This window comes from Dermochelys coriacea, chromosome 7, assembly GCF_009764565.3.
Source record: "Dermochelys coriacea isolate rDerCor1 chromosome 7, rDerCor1.pri.v4, whole genome shotgun sequence".
Classification (NCBI taxonomy): domain Eukaryota; kingdom Metazoa; phylum Chordata; order Testudines; family Dermochelyidae; genus Dermochelys; species Dermochelys coriacea.
Window position 1 is genome coordinate 21,122,237 of NC_050074.1, and position 13,583 is coordinate 21,135,819.

At 44.0% G+C, this 13,583-nt stretch overlaps 1 protein-coding gene across 3 annotated transcripts in view; it reads left to right on the forward strand.

The window, feature by feature from the left end:
• Positions 1–13,583, forward strand: part of UROC1 (urocanate hydratase 1) — a 68,542-nt gene that overhangs the window by 18,074 nt on the left and 36,885 nt on the right. For all 3 annotated transcript variants that reach the window (XM_038410425.2, XM_043519678.1, XM_043519677.1), the window contains exons 6-10: positions 1,519–1,647; positions 2,361–2,422; positions 3,830–3,896; positions 7,518–7,661; positions 13,106–13,194. In XM_038410425.2, the coding sequence (XP_038266353.1) occupies positions 1,519–1,647; positions 2,361–2,422; positions 3,830–3,896; positions 7,518–7,661; positions 13,106–13,194 (491 nt within the window). The remainder of the gene's footprint in view (positions 1–1,518; positions 1,648–2,360; positions 2,423–3,829; positions 3,897–7,517; positions 7,662–13,105; positions 13,195–13,583) is intronic.

The following is a 13,583-nucleotide window of genomic DNA, read 5'->3' on the forward strand; positions in this document are numbered from 1 at the left end:
GTAACAAACTCCATGTGTGACCTTGGGCAAGTCACTTGTGCCTCAATTTCCGAGCGGATAAATGTGGAATATAGTCCTTACCCCCACCAGGGGCTTTTTGAGGGTAAATTCATTATAAATAACTTGTGAGACCCTGTTCCTGTTTTAGTGTGAACAGCACCTCCATTTAAATTAGATGCATGCATGTGTCTCAGAGGCTGGTATGCCTCAGGGCAAATGTGAGACTACAAGGTGAAATGCAAGCAACACAAAATTTGATAACACTCTGTCCTTTCTCTAGTTCCAGCTGTCTTGTCCAAATTAGATAGAGCTGTGAACTGCAGGAGTTTCATTGCAGAACAAACAATGCTTTTTTGTTACTGGTTACTTAGAGTAGCAATCGGATGAATGATTGGGTTGTAATGGGGTCACTTTGTTCTCTGTGTTCATGTCATGAAATCAGAGTGCTTTTTTTTTTTTTTTTTTTTGCCATTGCAAAATTTATCCTGAAAATGCTGACATCATCTGCACAGCCCCTTGCTTTCTTCCAAGTAGATTACTAAAGAAAAATCCATTTCTGGTTCCAAAATTCCCTCACTTTAGCCCCTCCAGCCTCAAGACTTAAAATTGTGACCTGGGCTATTCTTTTCAGCCAAGAAGGCCAGGATGGGTCTTGCTTTAGAGACAGTCATTGCTGCTTGCTAATCAGGCAGAAAGATGGTGGTTGTACATAAAATATAGCAAAACACTATTTTGTGTGTTTTCAGTCCATAACCACAACTTGAAAATTCACTTGAAATAATATGAACGTTCTGTGGGAAAATAATGGACTTGTGTTAACTCTGCAGCCAGTTTATAGACTAAGGGACAAATTTTGCTCTCTAGTGTAATTCCACAGTAATTTTGCAGATGATGTTGGGAATTTTTTTTTATATATCTGAATGTGTATCAAGGACTGTATTTTTTTTTATCAACATGATGAAAAGAGGTGATTTTTGTTTAGGATGAAAACTTCTTTCACCTTCTAGTGCCAATTGTAATCCAGATTTATTTCAAAGGTGAGAAGCCGTAGGAGACCTTGCAATCTTGAGATTAATGAGGTTTGTGTGTGTTTTTGTAGCTGTTTTTTTAAAGAGAAATTTTTAGCATTTGGTCTTGGGAAGATTTTCAGAAAAGTGCCAGAACCAAATGGCTCATTTCAGGTTAAAATTAGGACAATTCAAAAAATGATCCATTAAGTGCTAGCAAGTCATTTCTGAGTTTTGTACTGGAGAAAAATACTAATTTTTTTGCTGTTCTTTCTGGTGCTCATTCAGAATGTTCTCACTAGTAATTTATGTGTTTGCAGTTGAGCAATGTCCTTCTAATAGACCTTATTAGAAGCAAGAATGTAGCAAAAGTTCTGGTTGATTTTCTATATATAAATACACTATGTTAGTCACACAGTTGTAATTATACTAGAAATTTAAGAGCTCTTGGAAGACCAATCATTGCAAGATGGAAACAGATTCACTAGTTTTCCTTTGCTTTAATTTTCAGTTCTGGTTGGTGATGCACTATTTGTGTGAAATGACAGAAGAGCAAACTTTAGTGATGTACAGTGGACATCCTTTGGGCCTCTTCCCCAGCCATCGGTATGCACCTCGATTAATCATCACCAATGGCATGGTGGGTATTATCATCTCATTCTGTTTGCCTCATCTTAGGCTGTTTTTAAACTTATTCCTTATTAGATTATCATTACATGAATAAAAAAAACGCGTAAGGCCAAATTCTGCCCTCATTTATTCCAGTGCAACTCTCTCTATGTCAGTGGGGTTAGCACTGGGATAATTAAGGGCAGAATTCTGCCTTCATCAGATGGCCATGTTTTTCTGTCAGAGTTAGCCTAGGGCAGATTTGAATGAGTGACCTAGAGGTGGTTTCTGTGTTCCATTGTCAGTCTTCTAAGCCATTCAGTGCTCATCTCTTCATACCTCCCTACTGTATGTTCCACTCCGTGCATCCGATGAAGTGGGTTTTAGCCCATGAAAGCTTATGCCCAAATGAATTTGTTAGTCTCTAAGGTGCCACAAGGACTCCTCGTTGTTTTTGCTGATACAGACTAACACGGCTACCACTCTGAAACCCATTTCTTCATTTGTTATTCACGTGGACAGCTAATTACCTCTGTAAGATTTGAAAGCAGGTAAGCTGCATGACAGATGAGTCACTTTTTCCATAATATTAGAACATATGGAGCCAAAGTCCACTTGCCTTACCCTGGGGATTAGTCCCATTGATGTTAATTGATTTACTACTGGCATGAGTAAGTCTAGCAGAATTTGGCCTGTGGAATAGAACCATTGCTGTGTTCCAAAGCTTTATTTTTTTCTTTTTAGGTTATTCCCAACTATTCCTCCAGAGATGAATATGAGAAAATGTTTGCAATGGGAGTTACAATGTAAGATATGCTTCATTATTACTCCTGTTTCAAAGGTTTGCAGTCTTATATTAACTAAACCTGAGTCAGAGACCAGTTACCTTTTGATTAAAATTTCTAATATAGATGGACTTTAACTGTGTTCCATCACTAAAGTAAGTTCCTCATTCAGCACAGCACTTAAACACATGCTTAATTTTAAGCATGAGTGATTCCCATCTGTGCTCAGCAAACAATTTAAGCACATACTCAAGTCCCATTGGGACTTAAAGTTAAACACATGTATAAGGACTCAGCTGAATCAAGGTTTAAAGCCTCAGTCATGATCAAGACATGATATTTTTGATATTTTGGGAATAAATAATTTGATTGCATTTTATTTTTTCATTGCTCATCCAGTTTATGGAGCAGGGGGATTGTTCACTCAATTATACAAGAGTTTGCATGTCATGGTGAGAGTTAACAGTTACAGTGCTGTGAAAGTCAAGGGGAAGTAGGTGCACATAAATAAGGAGCACATATGAAAGGGGTTAATATAGAGCATGAATATGGAGGTTAGCATTCTCAAAGGAACCTGGGCGAGTTAGGAATCTAGGGTAAAATTTTCAAAAGTACCTAAGTGATTTAAGTGCTAAGTTCCACTGAATGTCAAGTCACATCTACACTGCAAAACCAAAACCCAAACAACTCTCTGCAGCGAGTCTCAAAGCCCAAGTCAACTGACTTAGGATTGCAGGGCTTGTGTTGCAAGGCTAGACATAGCCATGTAGATGTTCCTGCTCGGATTGGAGCAGTGGCTCTGATACCCTCTCCCCTGAGCTGGTTTCAGAGAGTGGGAATGTCTACACTGCTCTTTTTTAGCTCCATAACACAAGCCCAGCAGCCCAAGTCAGTTGACCTGGGCTCTGAGACTCACCGCAGTGAGGGGTTTTTTTTTGCAGTGTAGACGTCTCCTAAATCACTTAGTTGCTTTTGAAAAATTTATCCTCTGTTTTCATTGACTTTCAGTGGTGATCCAGTGTGTACGTCATTTCATCCACATTGGGAGTCACAGCCAGAGTGCTTAGCCCAGATAAAGCCATGTTTCCATTTTACTTGTCTGGGCTGCAGCTGTGCACTCCCAAAGCTCCTTCTATACCCATATTTGATCTTCTTACAATAAATAACCAGCTTTGGGCTTTCGAGGTGACACTGCCATTGAAGTTCAGCACATGGAAGAATGGCGAGATATTGACATGGTTTCCTCTTTTTGATGGTGGTGGATAATCACTTACTCATAATGCAGACAGGATTCAGTTAAATTGTAAACTTGATAATACCAAGTTCTCTAACAACAGAGAACATAGCCACAGAAAATAAAATGTTTTCATTTTAACCTTATTCTGAATTGAATAAAATGGACATCATTGTGTTCACTTCAACTGATAGGTATGGACAGATGACAGCAGGGAGCTATTGCTACATTGGACCACAGGGAATTGTCCATGGAACTGTGGTAAGAGATTTGGGGAGGGTCTATACATTGTCTGCGAGACAGGTGGTGGGTGCTGAGTTGACTGTTGTTATCAGGATGCGCCTGACTACTAAAGGAAATGAGTTTTGCCACCTAATTAACAGAACTTTAGCTCCTCCCCAAACTCTTCAAATCAGAGATGGAATCATGATCCAGAGCCATAATTTGAGAGTGTCTGGATCCAGGGTTTTAATCTGGGCCCATCTCTAGTTACAATAGGTGAACTGGCTGAACATGCATTGTTCTAATACCTAGTACCAGTGATGAGCTGCCAAAATCTTAACAACCGGTTCCCTCCTCACCCCACAAGGGGGTCGTGGACTGCCCCCACCCCCCGGGACCCCTGCCCCATCCACCCCCTTCCTCTGTCCTCTGACTTCCCCCAGAACCGGGCAGGAGGGTCTTGTGGGCCACCGTAGTGGGTGCCTACCACACCCTGCCCCTAAGAAACAGAGCGACCTGCCAGGGGGCAAGTTGGGGAGTACCGGTGGTGCTTACCTGGGGCGGCTCCCAGGAAGCATCTGGCAGGTCCCTCTGGCTCCTAGAGGTGGGGTAGCGTAGCTAGGGGGGAAGCAGGGGGAGCGGCCACTCCCCCACACCGATCACATCAAAAGTGGCTCCTTAGGCACCGACTCCCTGGGTGCTCTGGGGCTGGAGCACCCACTGGGAAAATTTTTTGGCTCCCTGCCCTGCACCCGGCCCCAGATCACCTCCGTTCCACCTCTGCATCCGCACCCTGAACGCGCCACCCCGCTCTGCTTCTCCACCCGCCCCCCCGTTTCCTGCAAATCAGCTGTTCGTGCGGGAAAATGGGGAGGGCTGAGAAGCAAGTGGCAGCTTTGCGCTCAGGCCTGTGAGGCGGAGGTGAGCTGGGGCAGGGAGTGGTTCCCCTGAGCGCCCCCCGGGTTACTGCTGCGGCGCGGGCGACCCTTCTTGCACCCCCTCCTCGCCCCAGCTCACCTCCGCTCCGCCTCCCTGGGCCTGAGCGCGAAGCTGCCGCCTGCTTCTCAGCCCTCTCAGCGAACAGCTGATTCGCGGGAAACTGGGGGGGGGCAGAGAAGCAGAGAGGGGCAGCGCGTTCAGGGGAGGAAGTGGAGGTGGAGCAGAGGTGAGCTGGGGCCGGGGGTGGGGCGAGGAGCTGCCGGTGCGTGCTCTGCATCCACCAAATTTTCCCCGTTGGTGCTCCAGCCCCAGAGCACCCAGGGAAGTGGAACCTAAGGCACCACTTTTGGACAGTTGTTAAATTTAGAAGCCCTTTTAGAACCGGTTGTCCCGAGGGACAACCATCCTAGCCACTATGGATGTAGAAGCCCTCTACACCAACATTCCACACAAAGATGGACTACAAGCCGTCAGGAACAGTATCCCCGATACTGTCACGGCTAACCTGGTGGCAGAACTTTGTGACTTTGTCCTGACCCATAACTATTTCACATTTGGTGACAATGTATACCTTCAAATCAGCGGCACTGCGATGGGTACCCGCATGGCCCCACAGTATGCCAACATTTTTATGGCTGACTTAGAACAACGCTTCCTCAGCTCTCGTCCCCTAATGCCCCTACTCTACTTGCGCTACATTGATGACATCTTCATCATCTGGACCCATGGAAAAGAAGCTCTTGAGGAATTCCACCATGATTTCAACAATTTCCATCCCACCATCAACCTCAGCCTGGACCAGTCCACACAAGAGATCCACTTCCTGGACACTACAGTGCTAATAAGCGATGGTCACATAAACACCACCCTATATCGGAAACCTACTGACCGCTATTCCTACCTACATGCCTCTAGCTTTCATCCAGATCATACCACTCGATCCATTGTCTACAGCCAAGCGCTACGATATAACCGCATTTGCTCCAACCCCTCAGACAGAGACAAACACCTACAAGATCTCTATCATGCATTCCTACAACTACAATACCCACCTGCTGAAGTGAAGAAACAGATTGACAGAGCCAGAAGAGTACCCAGAAGTCACCTATTACAGGACAGGCCCAACAAAGAAAACAACAGAACGCCACTAGCCATCACCTTCAGCCCCCAACTAAAACCTCTCCAACGCATCATCAAGGATCTACAACCTATCCTGAAGGACAAGCCATCGCTCTCTCAGATCTTGGGAGACAGACCAGTCCTTGCTTACAGACAGCCCCCCAATCTGAAGCAAATACTCACCAGCAACCACACACCACACAACAGAACCACTAACCCAGGAACCTATCCTTGCAACAAAGCCCGTTGCCAACTCTGTCCACATATCTATTCAGGGGATACCATCATAGGGCCTAATCACATCAGCCACACTATCAGAGGCTCGTTCACCTGCGCATCTACCAATGTGATATATGCCATCATGTGCCAGCAATGCCCCTCTGCCATGTACATTGGCCAAACTGGACAGTCTCTACGTAAAAGAATGAATGGACACAAATCAGACGTCAAGAATTATAACATTCAAAAACCAGTTGGAGAACACTTCAATCTCTCTGGTCACTCGATCACAGACCTAAGAGTGGCTATACTTCAACAAAAAAGCTTCAAAAACAGACTCCAACGAGAGACTGCTGAATTGGAATTAATTTGCAAACTGGATACAATTAACTTAGGCTTGAATAGAGACTGGGAATGGATGAGTCATTACACAAAGTAAAACTATTTCCCCATGGTATTTCTCCCTCCCACCCCACCCCCCACTGTTCCTCTGATATTCTTGTTAACTGCTGGAATTAGCCTACCTGCTTGTCACCATGAAAGGTTTTCCTCCTTCCCCCCCCTGCTGTTGGTGATGGCTTATCTTAAGTGATCACTCTCCTTACAGTGTGTATGATAAACCCATTGTTTCATGTTCTCTGTGTGTGTGTATATAAATCTCTCCTCTGTTTTTTCCACCAAATGCATCCGATGAAGTGAGCTGTAGCTCACGAAAGCTTATGCTCTAATAAATTTGTTAGTCTCTAAGGTGCCACAAGTACTCCTTTTCTTTTTGTGAATGTAACTTGTTCTTGATCCCTCATTTTATTTAGTATTGAAATACAGTATTTTGTTTTCTGCCAGATTCTTCCTGCATAGTATCTCAAAATCCTCTCTAAAGATTTGTGTGCACAGATTCTGTAATCCATGAGTATATCCACAGACTCCTTTGGATTGAAAGGAACCTTTAATTAATATGTATTCCATTCCCTGGCCTCATGGCGGGATTGATTCTGGCATCCCTAAACCATCCACGAGACTTGGATGTCTCTTGAATATGTTCAGGATCAGGAATGATGAGTCTACAACCTTGCTCAGCAGCTTGTTCTATTCTTTAACCATTCAAATAGTTTCTCCCGATATTGAATGTGAATGATCCCTTAACCCAATTCCATTGTGTTTCAAGGGTTACATTTTTGCAAAAGGCTGGGAAGAGCACTTGACCCTCCTAAAAACACCAGTATCTTAGAGTATCTTAACCAATTCTACTTAAATGTAGGCTTAACAAATACCTAATCAATGCAAAAGTACAATAGAGATACAAACATGTTAAATATCTTTAAATTTTAGGGATTTTAGGGAAAGGGGTTACCAATAATTGCTTTGTTGTGCACTGTGTATTAGCTAACAGTGCTGAATGCAGGTCGTCGCTACTTAGGCATGGAGGACCTGGCTGGGAGGGTGTTTGTCACCTCTGGTCTTGGAGGGATGAGCGGTGCTCAAGCTAAAGCTGCAGTCATTGCTGGATGTGTGGGGATCATTGCTGAGGTAAGACCAACACCTCTTTGTTTTCATTCTGTATTCCCTTTGCAGGGTTCCTTTATACACTGTCTCAGATCTCTCTCTCTCTCTCTCTCTCTCTCTCTCTCTCTCTCGGCTTGTTCCTCATTCCTTTCACTTTGCCTTCCGGTGCTAAACTCCATTCTGGAAGCATCTACGCCTGATCAGTTATAACACTCTCTACCCTACCAATGTGTAACAGGCAAGAATTGTGTTAAACATGCAATTTATGTGATCTCATTAAAAAAAAATTCTCCCCCAACAGCTGTGTACCCTTCCCATTGCTTATTATAAGCTCCCCTCCCTTCCCTAAAGTCCTCCACCCTCTATAGTTTGTTTTCAGTTCACCAGATTTGATTATAAGCTCCTCAGAGTATGGACCTTGCCTTTTGCAAAGTGCCAGGTACATGCCTAGTGCTATTTAAGTAATAAACAATCATTCTCTAAGTGAGCCAGTTTTGAATGTTGGGGTAAATTCGGCCCTAGTATAAGTAGGCCTAACTCCAATGAACTTGAGTGGGAATTATGCCCTTTTATGACAGGACTCAGTCTGGCCCAAGGTATTAAAACAGGGGTGAGTATAATAGGGTTAATGCATCTGGCAGCCTCATCAAGGCTTATAAGAGAGCCTAATGGTAGACTCTCCCCAAATGTACGGACTCTCCCCAGATCTCTTACCACAGTTCTGTGGACTATTCCCTGTGGTCCAGTGCAGCAATAGCTCCTTGCTGTCACCTGTCCCCTACTTATCACTTGCAGTGAACACAAAGATGTCCCTTTTATTCAACTCAGAATAAGGCTAAAATGAAAATAACATTTTCTGTAGCTATGTTATCCATTGTTATCAAGTTCAAATCTTAAATGAATCTTGTCTGCATTAAGAGTAAGAGATTAACCACCATCAGCAAAAAGAGGATCCCCTGTCAATAACTCACGATTGTTCCATGTGCTTAACTTCACATGGGAGTTTCACATCAAAATCTTGGAATTTTCTAGTTATTTTAGTGGGATTTTCAAAAGTGCTCAGCGTTGGCCTAACTCTGCTCCCATCAAGGTCAATGGGAGTTTTACCATTGACTTCAATGGGAGCAGATTTAAATCAATACCAAGTGCTTTTGAAAATCCCACCTTAAGCAACAAGGCCCATCACAGGGCATTTATTGATCAGCTAAAGACCACTGGGGCAGCACGTGTCTCAAGCATTTATCCCAGCAAGTCCTGATCTCATTATCTTGACCAGATATGAAAGGTCAATACAATTTCTCTTTCAAATGTTCCATTTTGGTACACAAAGCTTAGGGCTGCTTCATTCTGCACTTCTGCATTTGGACTCTGAACACCCTGAACCTGCACTGAAGTCCATTGTCTCAGTCTCCGGGTGCACCTTCCCAGATGCTGTAGGGAGTGGGCAGCCAGGGGCTGGTTCCCCTCCTCCTCCACCCTCTGCCCCCAGCATAATTTAGAGCAGCCTCAGAGCTGTTCTAAATTATATCAATTTATAAAGGACTCTTAGAGGCAAGTACTTTATCTGGGGAATTGTCAGAGTGCCTTTTCCTCTTCCACCACAGCACACCACTGATGTGCAGCCTCAGCCTGGGGGAGATGGAATTTATCAGTTGGCCCAATGGGAGCCTGTGCAAAGATTGCCAGAATGGCTCATCTATTTGATCCCCTAGAGCAGTAGTTCTCAACTCCGGTCCACCGCTTGTTCAGAAAAAGCCCCTGGCGTGCTGGGCTGTTTTGTTTACCTGCCATGCTTGCAGGTTTGGCTGATCGCGGGTCCCACTAGCCGCGGTTCGCTGTTCTAGGCCAATGGGGGCTGTAGAAAGCTACATGTGCTGAGGGACGTGCTGGCCGCCCTTCCTGCAGCCCCCATTTGCCTGGAGCGGCGAACCGCTGCCAGTGGGAGCCGCGATTGACTGAACCTGCGGACGTGGCAGGTAAACAAACCGGCCCAGCGCACCAGGGGCTTTTCCGGTACAAGCAGTGGACCAGAGTTGAGAACTACTGGCCTAGAGGAAAGTTGTCTGACAGTTTTTAAAAAAATGAGGGCAAGTAGCAACACAGCCTCTACTCTTATTCCCACCTAGAGTAAGATAAATTTTTAATGATATTTTGCTAATATTAGCTACCTTTTATCTTTTAAGTTAAAGACCACTAATGCATTAGCAATCAGCACACTGGATGTTATGAGCCCATTAGGTTTATAAAATGATGGATAAGCAACACATCTAAAAGCCAAACACTAGAATTCTAATGTTGATAAATGTAAGTATCCATAAGACCAAAATAAAATCCACCCAGATTTGAAATATAAATAAAGAAAAACAATAAAGTCTCTTAGTGCCTGCATTTTTTGGTTGTTTTTAAGTTCTGATGCTCCTTATAATGATTCTGTTCTTCTAAAGTTTTCTTTGGTTTCTAACCAGAATTGATCAGAATAATTTTCTATACTCCAAAATGTAATAAATAGAGATCAGGCATAGACTAGGAATAATGGGGCTGTTTCATTATATAATCATTTATTCTTTTTCTAAAGAATATAAATACAGTTCTGCTCCACTGAACGGAGCTGAAAGATCAATTTACTTCCCTTTTAATTTTTTAACGAATTTTTCAACTTTATAGAACCTCATCCTGTCCTTCTTACTTGGAGGGAAATATCAGTCACATTTCACACTTTATAGTAAAGTTACATTTAAAAACTATTTCAGAAGAGTTAATAAATGATGAATTGAGGTTATAAGTATGTTACAGACATGAATAGTATAGATAGGTATAAGCACATCAGTAGAAGGTCATGGGTTTGAGTCTCATTTGATTTGACACTGAAAGGGGCACCTCTAGTTCACCCAGCTGCAAAATGGGTTCCTGATTCATTGGATGTGATGCTGGCTATATCACTCCTTTTTGTACCATTGGCTATGAAACTGGTGTGCCTTAACTGTGGCAGCCCAATGAGGCATTGGCTTGGGGGGAGAGTGGATAGGTGGTTTTTGACATCAGTAGAAGGAGTTATAGATATTTAAAGGCAAGAAACATATTGAACTATGGCAGGGTTTCTCAACCTGTGGGTCAGGACCCCAAATTAGGTCACCAGAATGTTTCAAAGAGACACGTTTCAAATGTTTCAAAGAGAGCTCCTGCAGCTCCTGTCCCATGGGGCTGGCTTGGCTCACCTCCCTGCTCCAGGCAATGCAACCTCTGGGATCCCAGTGCCACTCAAGTTTGGCTTAGCTGTCATGACAGGAATCCAGATAGGCCAAATCTGAGTGAGTGGCTCTGCAACCCCATGAGCTAGGTCACAATTCCACTCACACAAATTTGGTCTAGTCAGGGGGTGGAGCCAAAGCTGAGTGGCATTGCAACCCCGGAGGTTGCAATGCTCAGAGCAGAAAGCCAAGCCCAACCAGCCCCACAGCAGAGGAGCTGCAGGAGCTGCCACTGTGGGGTGAGTGCTGGGTAGGGTTGCCAGGGAACGCCGGGTCAAAAAGGGACCCTGGCAGCTCCAATCAGCACAGCTGACTAGGCCATTAAATGTCCGGTTGACGGCACATAGCTCGGCACGGCTCCTGGAAGCAGTGGCATGTCCCCTCTCCAGCTCGTATGCATAGGAGCAGCCAGGGGGCTCCGCGCACTGTCTCTGCCCCAAGTACCGTCCCCGCAGCTCCCATTGGCCAAAAACCACAGCCAATTGGAGCTTTAGGGACGGTGCCTGCAGACAGGGCAGCGCGCAGAGCTGTCTGATTGCACTCCGCATAGGAGTTGAAGAGGGGACATGCTGCTGCTTCTGGGAGCTGCTTGAGGTAAGTGCTGCTGGGAGCCTGCACCCTGACTCCCTCCCGTGCCCCAGCCCCCTGCCCCAGCCTCGATGCCCCTCCTGCCCTCCGAACCCCTTGGCCCTCTTTCTCACTTTTTAAGGTCAGGTTCCCTGACAACTATTCATATGCTAGCAAAATGCCGCAATGTTTGGGTTGCAAACCCTACATAGGTGTGTTGGAATCAAAACAAAAGCTGGGGTTTTTTCATATCTTCACTTTGGGGCATAAACTACTTGCTGGGGCCTGTTTAAGCTATTATGCAGGGGTATAGGGTTAAAGAAGAGAATCCCTAGTGTAACTCCACTAGTCCAATGGAGTTACTCCAGGTGTGATGTGAATCCATGTGGTTGATGTCATTTTAAAAACTGTTGACTCGCTGATCAAAGAGCATAAAAGATTTTCTAGAATCTGATGAAAAGGAAGTTAATTTCTTTGGGTGTGTTGATGGGGTCTATGAAATGAGATCCAAGACCCTATCAAGATACGTCAGAAATACAGTATATAAGATACTATAACACAGAGGATTTAGATAGTCCAATCAGCGCTGCACTCAGACTTTTAGAACTGTAGTATCAGAACCCATTTATTTGTCATGTACCATTCTGCATTCTTTTTTCCATCATGGATGTTTTGCCTGGTACTAAAACAGCATACCAAGAGAAGCAGTCTCCTCTGTGTAACTGACTTCTTAGTCTGCTGCTCCACTGGTGTTGCCCCAAACCAGGGTTTTTTAATGATATACCTAATCAGTGACATGGGAATTGAAGGAACGTTTCACACACTGAAATAACTGGGCAAGAGGAGGCTTTCCATCAACTTTGATGGGCATTAGATCAACCCCCAAATATATAACTTTTTTTGTTTACATATCAGTGGTTTGGTGGCTGGAAATGATGGAAAGAAAATGCAGGGGGTGGGCTGTGAGAATGCATGGCAGTTTAAATGGGCTATTGTAAAATTGTGGGGGGGGCATTGAAAATCTGAAAGTGGAAACTTTTTTTTTTGTTTTCAGTTTTTCAGTTAAAACATGAACAATTCCAAGAGAAATAAAAAAATTGTTGTTAAATTTTTTTGTGGGGAAAAAATGTTTCCTAACCAGCTCTCATTAGGATTTTGTTTTTCTAAAGCCAGGTTGGTTTGGATCTGGCTCAGTGCTTAATTTGTGCTGGGGCTTGCCAGGGCTGAGCCCTGGCACTTCTGGGCTTGGCAGTTCCTAGCCCCGGCACCTCTGGGCTTGTCATGTTGTTTATGAAAGTAAAAAAATTGCTTGAGCCTCGGCACCTCTTTCATTACAATTTAAGCGCTGGTCTGGCTCCCATTTTATTAAAACCACAAAGGTTGGGGTTGGGAGGTGGTTGGAGAAAAGATTCAGCTCTTGTTCCATTCCTGGTTTGAAACCACAGAAACCAGAACTGATGGAATATTAAAAGCTAAAAATAAAAAACAACGATTAGATTACCCAGCTCATCACCTTGAAGCCAATGCAGAAGTGTGGTCTCATGTACATTTGTTAGTGTTTCATCCAAGATCATTTTAAAGTTAAAGATGGATTGGAGAAGTTCTTCGGTAGGTGAGATGACAGTCCTGAAATAATTATGCAATTTGTCTCAGGTTGATGAAGCTGCACTTTTGAAACGTTACAGGCAAGGTTGGCTGATGGAAATCACTGATAGCCTGGACCACTGCATTGCTCGGCTTAGGTATGGCTCATGAAGTGCTGTGTTTGTCCCTATGTGCTAAATCCTGCTCAAGGTCTGAAGTAACCACAGCAGCCCTTGCAATCCCCAACATGGGTGTGCAGGGGAGGAATTACAGGATATCTCTCCTCATATCACCTCTGCTATTAAATGAGGTAAATGAGAAGAGAATCAGGCCCATGTATTAGAAATTCAACTCATGAATTCCCTGTATTGTTATTATTACTCCATAGCTCCCTTACAGAATCACTCTGGTTTGAAAAGGATGAGCTATGTGAAAGTATAACATCTCCATATTGAGGATGTGGATTTAAAGAATATTGTTGAGCTTTTTAAGTGAAAGGAATGGTATTTGGCTTGTCCGGCACCTTAACCGGTTCACTATTAACAGC